Raw genomic sequence first — 16,339 nt, forward strand, 5'->3', positions numbered from 1 at the left:
CAAATTTAATTTAAATACCGTGTTCAAATCGTTTAAGTCGCTTAGAAATTCGACAAAAATGGTCTACTGAGAATGAACTGTTAACAGTGCTAAAGAATTTCGCTCAAAATGTGTTTAAATGGCATTATTTTGATCAAGTTTACTCACGTTTTACACGCGACGGCAAAATGGCCTTCTTCACGTCACAGACAAGGCCGCTACGGCGGGAAACTTCGCAACGACGGCAGCCGGAAGTCTTTCTAGCAGTAATTTCACTTCCGCTCGCCGTCACAGACGTCTGCCGTCGTCGGATCTTAGCAGGCTAATAGCTCGGCTAATCTTGAGATGGTATCTCAGGCATTCGTCAGCCATCCCTCCCGCCGATGTGAATACCAGTGGGGTGAATGTGCCTTGCTCTATTTCTGCGACGCGACAGTTGTATTAATAATAATAATAATAATAATAATAATGATAATGATAATAAATCAATCGCAATTACACTAGTATATCTTATATAATATATACAGTCGACTCCCGATAACTCGAACCCTCGCTAACTCGAACCTCGCGCTATCTCGAAAGTCTGTTAAAGAAGACTTTTTTCCCGTTCGCATGGTGCGGCTCATGATTTCTGCGAGAGACTGTGGCACTGGCATTAGCCCGTGCTTCAATATGGCTTGATTTTTACCTCGCTCCTGAATTCATAAGCTGCATACGTTCAGAATTACTTTTCTCGAAGCTAGTTCTAGCACTATTAACGTTGTAATCTCGTTCGATTCTTATTTCATGCATGTCTGTGAAGAATGTAGCTCGCCTCCATTATACTGCACAAGCTTTTCAATGTGAATTTGTCCGGCGTAGAGCAAATTGGACAAGAGAATGCTCAATTTCCGAAGTTGCAGGCAGGATCTTTTGTCTGAGTGAAGAACCCCCGAATGATTTGCGGTGTAGTGCATTTTTCGCTGCATTATCTTCCTTTTGTCTTTCCATGGCACTCTCTCCGTGGATCAAGCGGTTATGGCCACAATCGTTGATTTAGCGCACCAATAATATGGCAGCCCTGGTTGTAGAATAGAAACTTTATAATAATGACGGTATCCAAATCTTGGCGTTTTAACAAAGACCCATTAACTGTAATAAAAAAAACAGCAAAGAACAAAGCGACTTGAGTATTCCCGATATTTCGAATATTCAAGCCGTTCTTCTTCGAAGAAGAACGCAATTTACTGCTTGACCGTTCGAAATATACGGAATACTACTCAAGTCGCTTTGTCCTTTGTTGTTTTGTTATTACCGTTAATTGTAGGATAGAACCCATCTGTTAAGTGCTGAGGAGGTTTTCGTGATAACAACAATGCCGCCACTCCTATTCCAGAAACATTTAGCCATTCCTGGGCACCCTTTCATTAGTTTCCATCTTTCAATTAGCCGTAAAAAGTTTTTACTTCAACGTGCTTGGTGCAGGAACAGAGGTTTTGTAATTACCTAGAACACGTGTTATTGGAAGCATGTTTTTAACTGCAGCTTTTTTGTTAATACAAGTCTACATTCATTCCTCAAAATTGACGGAAAAGTGACTGAACCAGAAATAAGAATTTTATATCAAAGGGCGTGGTCATTTGTCAAGTGACGGCTAAATATTCGTACAAAAAGCGTAAAAACTGTAAAAAAAAATTTACAGTACACTTATCACAAATTCAAAGCGATTTTACGTTTTGTTAAACTTAAAATTGTTAAAGGAAAGGAGAAACCTTATTTATTTGGACAATGACGTCATAATGAAATGACCCAAAATACCATCTTGACACAAGAGGATTGAGCTCGGCAACAGTGATTTTCGAAATCAGCGCACTCGAGTCAGTAAGAATAGCTATGTTGCCAAAAATCAGACAAAAATGCCCGTGGCTGTTACATTTTAGTTCCCTGTGTACCCGACTATATCAAACTATTTACAACAAAATCTAAAGCCTAAAACTGTTTACTTAGAAATTAAAGCCGACTTTTCAATGCCCTTTTAAAAGTCAGTCAAAACTTGAGATTTCCCTTGTGTGACTCTCCAGAGACTTTTCCACAATGTCAGAACTTTATAGCAGCTGGACTTGCGAGGTAGCTCTGCCTTGGAAAAAGATGTGTTGGTAAGCTTTCTTTCCGCTTTGAAGAAAATAACGACAGACACACCATCGCATGGAACACAGTTTGACCAGCTAAACGTGCATTGCACAGTAGTGCAACCTACAGACCAGTCAGTAATTTGATTTCCAACATTAACTGTAGGCTATAAACCAGTGAGAAGACAGATAATGAGAACAATTGAATAAAAACTAACGTTTTTCCTATAAGGCACACCTCGGTTAACAAGAATTCAGACTCAGTTATAAGGTTATTGCAATACAGAATAATTATGACCTATTAGCGTAGAAAGAGGTTATTTAAAACTATGACATACTTACCATTTGAGAATTTTTTCATGAAGACGCTCGCACCAGGAATGGAGAGCCACCGAGCTATCAACACCTCCTGTGGAAAGGACACCAGTGCTTACAAGATGACTGAAGCTCCCTAAGATGTGCAACAAAAGCCATATGGAAAAGGTTGTCCAGCCATGCAGACCAGGGGCAGACTCTTACATTGACACCCCGGAAGAACAGGAGGGTGGGTCATCAACCATAGAAGCATCAAAAGAAATTGAACCGGCACCTCGGGCAGTCGCTGCCCAAGATCCTACCCTCTCTTCTGGAGCAACGGAAATTCCCTCTTCTCCTCGGCCTTTTCGTGCTAGACAGCCTCCCTCCTGGATGAAAGACTTTGCGTGTTCTGTCTTGTTTCTAACTTTATCTCGAGTTAGTATATGTTTGTTTTAAAAGACATTGAACACTGCAGCTACACACCTGGACATTCGCTGTAAGGTATTATGAAGCTAATATATAGATTTAGCCAGGGCTAAAAGCGAAGCTCCTATTAACTCGAATTTATAATTCAAATCAAACAATAAACTTGTATTCCACAAATCAGTTAACTTTAGAGCACATTCATGTGACTTTTGAGGGAAAGACTACGTGATTTTCGAGAAAAATAATTTGCAAACAGTCCAAGCTAAGAGTGAACTTCATCTTACATCGAGTTGATAGCCTTTATATGTACACCCAAAAAATAGCAATCATCTTCGATCACATTTAAGAGCCATAATGGCTCTTGATCACAGTAGATTAGGCCTGGAAAACACCTGCGCCGTTTTCATCATACAGACCTCGGACAGAATGCAGTGTTTCACAATTTTGCAATACGAATTGCACTCATTCAATATTCAGCACGATCAAAGCACGTGTGGGCTTTTAGCGAAATCGTCAAAAAAATTTCCAAAATCACCTATACGGCTAGCCAGTTCTCACTTTTGACAAGTCGACTGTTTAAATTAAGATTAATATAGTTATACGCTTCAGCACAATAAAGAATTTATTATAAAGATCTGTAATCTTCAAAAGCGTTTGATACGCGCAGCATTTTGACTACTCTTGCAAGCGATGTTCATGAGCGACTGAAAACAAACGGCACAGCGATTAAAATTGCAAAAGAGACTACTTACAATCAATAAAGAAAGGGAAAATAATTCGGTGAAACATATACAGAGACAACAATTTTCATTCACGAAGACAAGTATTACAATGTAAAGTGTCTCTGAAAATCCTTGTTTACGTTTTAAGCCGGCTTCCCGGTGTTTGCTTTTTTCAAAGACGAACTCGAGGCAAGAAAATCGCTCAAAGCTTTCTTTTACAGCCAGAATTGTAACCAAATATTCTTTGGAACGTTTTCTTTCTATTTGCGGTGAGAAAATGTCTAAAGGCTTTTTAAAGTTCCATAAGCTGATAATCAAACCTGATACTCGGTCACTCTCGGTCAGATCATTGTCTCAAATCTTACAAACGTGCATAAACCAAATAGCCGCGTAAACTACGCTCGACTTCATTAAATTAGATATAAAAAACAAACAAATACAATAATTACTCAGGCTTACCTTTTGAGATGCACTGAAAACTATCAAGTAAGGCCAGAACCGCTTCAGACTTTTCAACCGTCTTACGCATCAAGCAAGGTGAAAAACGAAAACGATGCCATCCGAATCGGATTTCCGACTTTGCCAAAGCGACGTATTTCTCAACCAAAAACCCAATAAACAAACTAGCCATGAATAACAGAAGACTCTTGATAGCAGCTGAATTTCACTTTGTACATTTAGTGGAAAAAGACAGTTATAAACATCACAAAGTTGACACAAAACTCTGTCAGCTTCAGCTGTCAAAGTAAACAACTTTCAAGATGGTGCATAAATTTTACGCATGAACTCACCTGTCAAATTTTAACCAATCAGAGCATAAAAATTGGACGTGGAGCGTGACCAACACGTGACCATGGTTAGAAAAGGTCTTTCCCGCCTGTATTTTAAAAAAACTGGCTGAATTTTTGCGTCTGAGGTCACTTTGAAATCAAAATCGTAATAGTGCGGGGCGATACTGACATAAACACAACATATTTAATATGAATGAAAAAAGTAAACGTGAGCCTGCGATCATTTGAAAACGAGTAAATTGTCAGCGGATAACTTCAAAAAAATACTCGACCTTGATGGGTCGACACCTGAGCCCGCGATACGGTCAGGTGATAATGGTCAGCGAATACCCTGTTTTGACAGCTGTCAATTGATGACAACATTGATGTGCAATCAGCTTTCTCCTGGGCTCCCAAAGTAGCTAGAAAGTGTGAGAGTAAACATTGATATGCCTGTGGTGCGGACGGACGGTTGGTCGGTCGGTCGGTCGGTCGGTCACGTGATTACCAGATTTTCTGGGATGGGTAGATTTACTTACCCATGGTGCTGCGCCAGAGCTCCGATATTACTACGTTACTTTGTTTATGTTTTAAAAGACATTGAAAACTCTAGCTAGACACCTGGACATTAGCTGTAAGGCATTATGAAGCTGATTACAAAGTTGAGGGGATGGACGAGGGGATGTAGTATACCGAAAGTGACGCTTTCGTCACGTGTTCGGGTGCGAGACCTTGTGTTTTGTATGATCCGCCATGATGCAATGTTGTTAGTTGCTAAGTCTTCGATGTGTTTATTGCCGTACCGAGTTGCTACTGAACAACGGTCAAACAAAAATCGCTCTAATGCAAAGAAAAAACACGGTAATATTTCAATATTTTTTTCATTCGACAAAGGGAAGGCAGCCTTCATAAAACAACTTCTTTATTTATATTTGAACGTTTAAAAATATTTGCAGTTTATTGGCGTACAGTACCAAGAAACTATTTACCAGTTAGTTTAATTCGGATTTTTTGCCGTGACATTTAGACAGGTCAGCTCCCCCTTAACGTTTTTTTGGCCTGCATAGCCATTTGATGTTTCTTGACAAATCCGGCTTATAGCTTTTCTTTCTTCATGAAAGTGGTAGGTGGGTACCGTTCAGTGGACTCTTCTCCAATTGAAGAGTCCGCAGATAATCATATTGGCTAAAGACACCGTGAAAACGTTTAACAAGAAACTCCAGTGGCCACTCGGGGTTAAACCGATGTAGGGTATTTGAGCTACTTCCCGAGAGAGTATTCAGCCTCTCGCTGACAAAACTAGGAGAACCGTAAAGGTCGTCCCAATGAAATGTGAAATCCAATGGCCTGTCTCTGCTGTAAAAAGCACGTCGTAAGACATCACAGATATTTTCACAGATTGAAGAAAGGTAAAAATAAAGAAAATTTTTTTCGTATTCTCGAGGGTGAGTTTTCAGCGCAGTTTTTGCATCAAAAAATGGTTTTAACTTTATATTATACAATGATTTCATACAGGTAAAGTATTTAAGCTGAACGTGTCGCGTCCTCATTACGGCGAGGAGTTTTTCTTGAAACTTCTTTCTCTCCACCTCAATATCCTCTATACTAAAAAACATAGAGATCTTTGTCATTCTCAAAAAGTACTGATTTAGTAGTCTTCCCTCTCTTAAACACCGTTTTATGTTTCTTTGGAACCTCGACTTATGTTGATATGGGAGCTGTCCCATAGCTTTTTCTAATTGTATTAAAGATAGCAGAGACTGATGCAGAAGATGTTTTAATTCAGCTGTTAATTCTCCTTGAATCTTAAAAGGAAGACCGGATGAACAACGCACCATAGGTCTCTCACTGCCATACAACCCTTTAAGCGATATTATAAAGCGGAATTGTTCAGGTCTCAATTCTAAGGTAAACTCCCCATAAAAACGTCTGTACATTAAGTGATATTCGGCATCCTGCCTTGGATATCGCATCTCGCCTCCATGTCCTTTAATTATCTTGATGATCTGTCTCCAACGATCGTAACGTTGACTTGGGTTATTATTTTCGAAAAGTTTTGCTAGGTACATTGGTGTTATTCCGTCTGAATTAGGACAGTTCACGTTTAGGGCGTGCAAATCACTTTCCTCGAACAAAACTTGTATAAACTCCACAAGACCATAAAAAGCTGCTAAGTGATAAAAAGTAAGTTCTGGCTTGCTAGAGTCACATCCCATTTGGTATCCCCGTCTTTTAATTGCATAACGAAGAAGATCAATGGAAGTTTCTTGGGCCTGTATCACTTTATCTTTTTCAGTACCTTCTCTCTGAATTATGCGAAATTCCCACGATCGCCTCTTAGTCCCTGCATAAAGTACAGCCAGTGTTAAAGCATCATGTCCATGGGGGCTTAAAACAGAAGAATTCGCACCATTTGCAAGGAGATAACGAACTGCTATTAGATTGCTTCCTTGTACTGCTCTGTGTAGCGGTGTAAATCCCTCAGCATCTAGGCAGGAACTTAATAGGCTATGTTTTTTAGGGTGTCTTTCAAGAGTTTCAGCGAGAGCACCATTTTTTATTTCACAAACCAAGTTATCATATCCACTGCATTCTTTGACGTAGAAAAAATTATCATCTTTAATTGTCGGGGTGCGATAGCTTAAAAGATGATACACTGAATAGTTAAAAGGCCTTCCACATTCAACTGGAACAAAAGGGATAAAGTTTTGGAGAAGCACATCTATAAATTCCCCGCCAGTTTGAAGGTAAGTTATAAGGGGTGTTCGCCCAAGGCTATCTGTGCATCTTAAACTCGCTCCCTTTAGTAATAGCAGTTGAACGATGTAAGGCTGTTTGTTAAGGATTGCCTGATGTAGCAAGCTACCTTCTGCCTTCTTGCATTTCCCAAGCAAGGCGCCACGACGAAGAAGAAGAAAAACGGCCATTTCGTGATCTCTTAAAGCCCCTTTCAAATCTTCTATAATGGTCCCTAAACCGAAAGGTGTAAGAGAATGTAAATCAAATGGTACAATTGCACGGGGCGCATTTTCAACAGCCAGTGCCAGTGGTGTCTTCCCATTAACGTCTTTTTTCTCCAGTGATGCATTCATCTGAAGAAGAACGTTAACAGCGTCAGCTAATCCATTCTGGGCAGCAATGTGTAATGCTGTTTGCCTTTTAGTATCAACGGCATCGATATTAGTGTCTGTAAAAACTAACCTAATAAGGATATCTAACCAATTTAAACGGTCGGTACTTTTTATTTGTTGTTTGTCTGAAAAAAAGCTAGACAAATGACCCTTTCGATCTGTTACAAATGGAATCAAGGTTCCACCACGAGCGATGTAATTGCGGTACACTATTCGACTAAGTTCACTCGATTTGATATTTCGGATTGAGTAGTGCAGTGCCGTCAGGCCGTAATCATCAACAACCGACGGGTCTACCTCCTTGTAGAGGATATGATTAATTGCCTCGACTGCTCCACAAGCTGCAGCGCTATGAAGAGGTGTAGATCCATTTAGAGTTTTGGCGTTGATGTCCCCCCCGACAGTTGGATGAGAAAATAAATGAATCAAGCCACTATGATTGTGGCAAGCAGCCACATGAATGGTTGTCGCTCCGCTGCAGTCACGGTCATTAACACGAGCACCTTTTCTAATAAGCGATATCGCCAATTGCCGGTGGCCATACCTTGCTGCAAGATGGAGAGAAGTATAGCCACAATGACATACATCTGTATTGTATTCAGTTTGCTCCCTATAACTAAGCTGTGATGAGTCGACTTTTTGCCAGTGTTTACACTTGTAGTGTATCATCTGCGGTTGCTTCCCAAGCAAAATATCAGCAATCTTTCTTTGCTTTTTTCGAACGGCTTCGTGAAGTGGAGATCTCCCAGAATAATCATAGCAATTTAGTGCATTTTTATTTTCGGAAAGAAGGCGAGAAACTATATTCTCGTATCCTAAGGCAACAGCAGTGTGAAGTGAAGATTGACATAGAATTAAATGTTTGTCATCATAAAATCGACTTCGTCCTTCTGACATTTGATCCAGCCAGTAAAAGTAGCCATCACATCTTGGGCATTCGTCTTTGGCACCAGCGTTTAAGAGGAAATCCACTACTTGCAATCTATTGTTTTCAGTTGCGAGATGTAGAGCGGTTTGATCTGCTATTGCGCCTGCCTCGTACAGAATTTTAACAACTTCAAGATGCCCGTTTTCTGCCGCTAACTGTATTGGGGTCAGGTTAACACCATTCAAAGCCGAAATTGTAGCATTGTTAGCAAGAAGAAAACGAACAACGCTTACATGTCCTCCTTGGGCTGCGGCATGGAGCATTGAGGAATCAGGGAATTCAGATTGGATCTGATTATATGGCATGTCTGCAACGGGACCACAATATGATTGAGAGCAACCACTTTTGACTTCTTCAAAGACGGCCCTTGTCTTGTCTTTATAAAATGCAATGATTGACTCGGCTTTCTGTTTCACATCGGCACCTCTTTTTACCAACAGTGCAAGGTTATCTACAAGTCCATGCTGTGCTGCCAAAAACGCGGGTGTAAATCCACGCTTATCAACGCCATCAATGCTGCTAAAATGTCGTAATAACAGTTTCAGAACATCTGTACTGTTAATTGTCGCGGCCAAATGCAGCAGAGTTCTGTTACTAAGCGGATCTGACGAATTGACTGTCTGGGAGGGAAAATTTAAAAATTCTTTGATGTAGGCTTCTTTCCAACCGCCGAATGCAATGTGTTGGGCCAAAAAGAGAATATATTTCAACAGAGTACTTTTATCCCCGTCTTTTATGAGATTGATGTAGTAGCCACAGAAGATCTCGTGTCCATTCTTTTTACTCACAAAGAACTTCTCGTTATTTTCGTTAGTTAACCAATCAGCTAGTGACAGGTGATAAAGCGTGATTGTATTGTTTTCTCCGTATTTCAGAAAGTGTCCTAGCTCTTTCAATCTATTTTTGAAATCGTATTCTTTGTGTAGGTCACTCTCTTTCATTCTGAGTACTTCAAAGATTTCTTTTTCAGCAAGTGGTTCAAACGTCGAAACCAATAATTCCAAAACACGCCGAGCAGGACTAAAGTTTCTTTGCCTAGGATAAAGTCTTTCAAAGTAACTGCGGTAGAGGTCTTCCAAAGATTTTGGCAAGGCATATCCATTGCCTAATTCGTGTCTCGAGTGTTCCCAATGGTTAAGCAACTCTTTAACGAACAGAAAGTTTCCTTGGCTTTTGCTAAGTAATGCAGCTGCCACCTTTGTTGTACTTTCGATACTGTCATCTCCGAACCAGGACGTTATGCGGTGCAGTAAAGGACTAGGTTGATAGAGTTTTGTCATCACAAAAATTTCAATGTCCTCCAGGTTTCTAGAATCTTCGGGATCAATGACTAGATTCGTTACTTTTGTTGAACGCAGTAAGGCTTCAGATTCATTTCGTGAAGTCATGATGAGCTTTAACCAATGTGGAAACCGATTAATTTTGTTGTTTAGGAGATAAACAATGCTTTGACCTGTTTCACCTTGTGAAAGACACTCGTCTAGGGCATCCACTATGATAAACCAGTTGCTTGTCGGTTCATTTTTTAGGTTTCTCAGCGGAGTAAGGATACTTTGCTCAAAACAACCCACAGGATCCTGATTCTGGATACAGTCCAGATCAAAAGAGCGTTGAATGTAAGAACTACTAGAAACGAGATAACCATACTCAGGAAACCTGCGGGCTATCATCTCCGCTAAATTGCGAACAAACTTTCCTGCCATTTGTGTATTTTTGTCTGAGTACTTACACAAGTGGTAACCGAGAATATGAGCATGGATTGTAGAGCTTGTTGTTCGAGAACAAATGAGCTGAGAGGCCCAAGCGGATTTACCCGCACCAGGATTTCCTATCACTAGCACCCCAGCCACGTTATCATCCTTAAGCGAATCTTCGACCTCTCTATACAGCCAATGGCGCCCGATGAAGGTTTCCCCGCTAGCCGTTTTCAAGTACTCCGTCATGCTGATATCTTTGGTGTCGATTGGAACTCCACCTGTTTCCGCAGGACACCCTGTAAAGGTGAATAGTCAACACAATTGCTGGAATGAAGCAACACGGACCGTTTCATTACACGTATATTATAACCCCATACTGCACTGGTAAACGTCTCAGGGTTTTATTCTACTGGGATCTCCAATGAAACGTCTGTAGTGTGACACAAGATAAGAAGTATGAAAGCTAAGGAGCAGACTGTTTCCTTTTTTTATCTTGTGCAAGGTATAATTAATAGGTCAATAGAAGGCAATTCTTATTTGGAACATCCTAGTGCGGGTACCAAACGGATACCGAGGCAACCTCTTACAAAATACCAAGATGCCTGCACTAACGAGGTGGTGGTTCTATAAGTCCCATTAAAATCAGGTCTTTCCATTAAGGAGATGTGCATAAGGAAAGGGTCGTCTGTAGGTTGTAACCGTTCCTGTCAATACATGCATTTTGAGATATTTGGAAGGTGATCAAAGTTGTGTCTTCTTATTACATTCTTATTGCGTTTTTATGATATTTTTGTAGTGAACATCAGTTTGATTAACTTTTGTTTTTATCGTTTCCTAACTTTGCGGGATTCTATGCTAACAAAAACATAGATTTATATCTTCACTGAGCAGCCAAGAATTCATGTACACGGCCTTACCGTTAGTCTCCTACATAACCGTTCAGTTTCTCGACGCGCAATGCTCTCCCACGTTAATTCGATGACTACGTACCTTAACTTTAGGGCTAATTTTCATGAATTGCAATCTTAAAATGGAAAACTCGGTGCATTACTCACCGTCTTTGTATGACCTTGGATCGAGAACGGTGATACAACTACACAGCAACAGCATCATCAGCAATATTCGTGCGAACCGCTGTTTCCGCATTGCACGAGTGCACTTGATCAGATTGTTGAACAAAGTCAGAGCACCACTTTTAACAAGGTTTGGAATGGTGATTATGACTATTAACATATCTTTTAAGTTTTGCAACAATTCCTGCATGTTATGTACGCGTCCCTCTAACCGATTTCGAAGTCTGGACTCTTCATCGACCTTTCTCTGTAATTCTAGGATTTTTTCTTCTATTATTTCTTGATATTGGTTTAGAACTTGGGCCTGAAAATTGTTTAAGTCTGACACACATTTGAGTGTCTGGATCTCACGTAGAGCTTTTTGAGCATCTTGGTCGTGACTTAAGGAAGGAACCTGAAGAAAACTTTCTATGGATGCAAAGGCGTTTGCCTTGTCCGCTTCGGTCAACTCCAGCTTCGGCACATGTACCCACTTGTGATTCCGAATATCACGGACGTCTTCGATCAGTGTTCGAGGAATTGGTCGAAAGTGATCACACCAGTCCATCAGGTTCAAGATTCCAGTGACGTCCATATCATCTACGCACTCTACGGCGTGTCCTCCCAGATCTGGAAGAAAGAGTTTGGCTATCTCCCAAGGACCCAAGACTGGATCTCTCCACTTTGCGGGATCACTTTGTTTCCAGTTTGGCCTGCCTTTATGATGATGACTTTGCAGGAAGTTGGCCCATGCACAGCTTCTTATGTCATGGTACTGATTTGGTCTTCTTCCTGCGACGACGACACAAGAACAAGGAACAGCTGCTGCAAGTGTTGCAGTCGCGTATGTATAGAAAGCGTTCATCTCTCTGTTGATAAATGGGCGAAGACCATGACAAAGTACTGTTGTTAAAGCATGTCCTAAGGCAAGCCAATTTTTGTACTCAGGTGTAGTATGTTGTTCTACTGAAAACTCTGGTGTAGAGGAACTTGACTCCGCCATGGTTAAGATTGTAAGGTCAGCCACGTAGCTCCACTTTTATCGTAAGAGCAATCTTTTTCAGATAATCTAAACAAAAAACGTACCATAAATTTAGCCAATCCTAAGAGCGCAGCTTCTACATGAGACTGAACGTTCACTTGTACAAAGTTCCACCAAAGAATAGATCGTGAAAAGTGATATATAAAGCGGTACTAGGAATTATAATGGCCACTCCCCGAGTAAGAAAAACACAGAACCGATAATCATATTTTCAACCAGTATTAAAATCAACTGCTATCCTGGCAATTTCATTGAACAGGCTCTATAAACTTATTATTAACCCATTTTCGATTTCTTTTTTAAAAAAAGATTTAGCGATAATCACATGTGATTAATCACTGACATTTACAATCGCTACAAATAAGAATTTAATAAACAATAGACATTTACTTATACGATCAACAGACTGAAGCTAAATTAATCGCTTTATACTACTACATGAGAAATTTCTGCAATCTGATTGGCTTGGAGCAGTGGTATTTCAGCTTAATTTGAAATACCTACATGTGAAAATTACAAACCTTTTGCGGGTAGTAGTATAAACAAATAATAGCATGATTTGTACGTGATATTTGGCGTAAATACCACTCGTCATATTTCAAAATTGTCTCAAATTTCACTCGCCTAACGGCTCGTGAAATTACGTATAACAATTTCGAAATATCACTTTTGGTATTTATGCCAAATATCACTACAAATCATGCTATTACCTATACAAATTATAACAGGGTTAAAAAATGATGTTTGTTTGCTCCTACAGTCCCACAAATAAAGCTTTCCAATAAAGTTGTGAATACAATTTACGCAATTGCGTAAGAAGCCTGAAAAAAAATTCAGGACTGAATTTTTTGTTTTGAAAAATAAATACATAAATAAATAAAATAAGTAATATACATTTATTCAAAAAGTATCTATCTTTGCTGGAATTAGAATATTCGACGGGTGGACCTCGCAAAAGCATCTAACTATATTTACTATGGGTCCGTTTCGATTCTACATCTGATACGCGGTAAAAACGCCCATTTTTGCAAACTGCACTTTCAATCCAGCCAGGCTATGTAGCATATGCAACGATGAGGAATGGAATCTTTTTTTATGAAGGTTCTCCATTTATTAAATCTGAAGTCTAACAGCTACTACTGCACGGAATCTTACGGTTTCTTAAAACGAATTATATTCGGCTGATGATGTGGTCTCGGAAGCATTAAAAGCCCAACTGGAAATCTACAGCTATGATCAATGGTTGTGTCGATATTACATGTTTCGATGACATTCTAGACAAAACTCTTAGAGGATCATGATCTGCAAACGTCTGCTGGTGAATCCTGCATATACAATCAGGCGCAGCAGGAGAAGGGTCCTTTTTAGAGTCTTGAAAGTTATAAACATGGCTCTGTTCAACAACGACTCAATAAAAGTTCAGTAAATGTGACAATACTAAACAGTTACAAAAAGATGACAGACAAATTTGCCGACGTAGCAAATAAATTTGCTGTTCGTAACTATAATTGGAAAAGAAATTTGGGTGTATTAAGAATCCTCACCCTCCACACTTAAAAAGGGTTGTCCCCGAAACCCCCGCCCCCCCCCCCCCCCCCCCCCCCCATTACCCTAACTGCACCGTGGGCCCTACTCAGTTTATTTGTTAAATCCTACAAATTTTGGGATCGTAACTTTCAGTCCCATGCAAACGCTAGTAATTTTACAGGATTCGTACTGTGGTGTTATCACTGAGCCCCGGTGCCTGTGTTAAAAACTACGGATATTTTTCACAACTGAGTGATCATTAAACTTCAGCGAGTCTGTTCATCTGTCTCTTCCTAACAACCAACATTTCAAAGCATCCAGTCCAGGTACTTTCTTTACTATTCAGTGACAAGTGTCCTGTTATGTATTTAAACATCTTAAGAAAAAAATTGGCTCAGTCTGTATGAACATTTTCCTTACGTTTTTGGTAACGGTCTTAATATGCTTCTGAAAGTATAAAAGTACGTACTATGCATATTAAATATACAATATATGTACTGATTGCCTTGTTAGTGAAATTTAAAAAGCTTTTCTCCTCCTGCCTTTAGTTGGCGATTTGGCTGCCGTTTCTTTGTGTTTTCATCTCAGTTTGCTGTGATTATCAAATCTTAACTCTGATTGATGCTTTCGTAGTTTGGGAACAACACATCAAATTTTCGTTGATCACGACTTCGAACAATGGGAATACCACTCTTTATAAGGCTAAATAAATCCCTGGCCGAAGATTTGAGGAATGTCTGGTGGGCAGTCTAAAACCGCTGTAAACAATCAAAACTTCATAGACGCCAAACAGAATCGATGTATTTTTCTGGCAAACTATACGAAACACTTTAAAAGATAAGCGAACTAGGGCTCAAATACATACCGTTTTTTTTTAAAAAATAAAAGCTCTTCAGTGATCCTTTTAGGGCCTTCTGCAAATTTGACCTTATCCTGGAGTGCAGCTGCTGCTGAAACAACGGATTCTCTGCTCCGTATTAAAGCTTAGGAAACTTTTAAGCGAAAGTGAAACCAAAAGCAATTAGAGTATTATGCAAATCTGGAACACACCCGGGGGCGAATTGATGAGGGGTAACGAATTCAAATGGAATCAGCAACCGCGGCAATGACGACAGTTGCAGACAGTGGCGCGGGAACTGTGATTGGTCCGCTCACTGAGCCTAAAGTCACAGATTAGTAATAAATTGCGGCTAATGTGAGAATGAAGGGGGGTTTACTCATCACTCCAAACAACGTATCACTCGAGTGTATTTGATTAATATAAACATTTTTCAGCAGGGGTTGTCAGGGAAGAAATAGCTGAAGCTCTGCCACTCAAAACCAGTCGACGAGTACTCACAAGGCCCTTTTCGCTAGAACTAAGACTGCACGACGACGACGAAGAAGGAGAAACTAGAGGAGTAGAGGAACCTGGATGTCAACAGGATTGTTATTCTTTGTTCACTCTCAGTTCAGTGACTCACATTATTCTTAACTTGTTAATATTTCGTTTTTCTTTTCTGCTCCGTGTCTTTGACAAGAGCAAAATGCTTCGTCTGCTGGCTCAGACCAATAACATTGGGAATAACATTTTTCATAATATTGAATAAAGATTAGTACTAACTTTGTCAGCGCATGAAGTGTGTTTTCGGCTTTTGACGCCACTTTGAATCCGGAGGGGGGGGGGGGGGGGGGTACTTGGCTTAATTTTTGTCGAGTATGTGCCGCTGGCCTCTCAGAGCCCCTACCCCACTAGAGTCTATTCTGTGGCCAATTATAGATCCCATCTTAGTCACTTTTGGGCAAATATGTAGTTTTCGCGATCCCATCTTAGTCACTTTCTATTTTTATGAATTGACCCATCAATTATCTCTGTTTGGGGAGAACATCGATATATAATAGAACGGAGGACCATAAAATTCAAAAACTTTTTAATTTGAACAATCCTTAATCATGTCTATATTAGCGGAGTTTTTAAAACATATTTTCAGGATGGTGTGATGGAAAGCACAAAGAATTTCTGGAAATATTTAACATTCAAAGTTGCGGTTGTACAAGACCATAAACGTGGCGTATAAATAAATCACATTTTCCAAAACTTCACCGTCCTCAAAAATTGTTACTCGCTCCTTTGGGCCTGGATTCTAACTTGGAGATTACAGCTTTATGTACATGTGCAGAACAGAAAAAAATAATAAAGACCGAGTGCATTCGACTAATACATTCAAAGGACTCTCAAAGTATTATTAGTAAGAAGGGGATCGCTTGTCAATCACTTGAACAGTCGCTGCTTCAATGACGTTGCCTGGCAACCGACTCGCGTCTTCACCAGGCGCCCAGAGTCCCTACAGTGTCACTCGTTCATAACTGTTCTTGCACAACTGCTTGCCCGGTCCTTTTAATCATCGCTATCTGTTGGATCTCGCTCGGCTTTCTGATTGAATATCCAGTCTAAGTAACCGACCTGAAGTGGTTTCCACGCTTCAAGCAAAAAAAGGGACAAAAGGAAAGATCAGTGTTCTATAAGATGAGAGAATTTTGTTTGTGAAATGTACAAACCAAACCCTTTCACACGTCTTCTCTCAAAAATATTATTTTGGTCTGGTAGGACAGTATTTTGTAACAGTTCCTTCAAATTGGAAAAGAAAATAGTTTAAACATTGTGATATTCACAAAGTTTC

General features: G+C 39.9%; 2 protein-coding genes across 2 annotated transcripts in view; both read right to left on the reverse strand.

Annotated features, from left to right (window-relative positions):
* Positions 1 to 16,339, reverse strand: part of LOC140941399 (inactive serine/threonine-protein kinase 19-like) — a 30,018-nt gene that overhangs the window by 7,555 nt on the left and 6,124 nt on the right. The window contains exon 8 of the mRNA XM_073390393.1: positions 16,123 to 16,139. Within this exon, the coding sequence (XP_073246494.1) occupies positions 16,123 to 16,139 (17 nt within the window). The remainder of the gene's footprint in view (positions 1 to 16,122; positions 16,140 to 16,339) is intronic.
* On the reverse strand, positions 5,400 to 12,113 carry LOC140940595 (uncharacterized). Its single transcript, XM_073389592.1, has 2 exons — positions 11,114 to 12,113; positions 5,400 to 10,354 (listed from the first exon to the last, which is right to left on the reverse strand). The coding sequence occupies exons 1-2, from the start codon at positions 12,111 to 12,113 to the stop codon at positions 5,415 to 5,417; spliced, it is 5,940 nt and encodes a 1,979-aa protein (XP_073245693.1). The 3' UTR covers positions 5,400 to 5,414.

The sequence above is a fragment of the Porites lutea genome, chromosome 6 (assembly GCF_958299795.1).
Source record: "Porites lutea chromosome 6, jaPorLute2.1, whole genome shotgun sequence".
Classification (NCBI taxonomy): Eukaryota; Metazoa; Cnidaria; class Anthozoa; order Scleractinia; family Poritidae; genus Porites; species Porites lutea.

Excerpts from the sequence above, each read along its gene's own strand:
- LOC140940595 (XM_073389592.1), bottom strand. The coding sequence starts at position 12,113 with ATGGCGGAGTCAAGTTCCTCTACACCAGAGTTTTCAGTAGAACAACAT. Across the intron at positions 10,355-11,113 it reads TCCAAGGTCATACAAAGACG|GGTGTCCTGCGGAAACAGGT; the intron begins GTGAGTAATGCA and ends TCACCTTTACAG.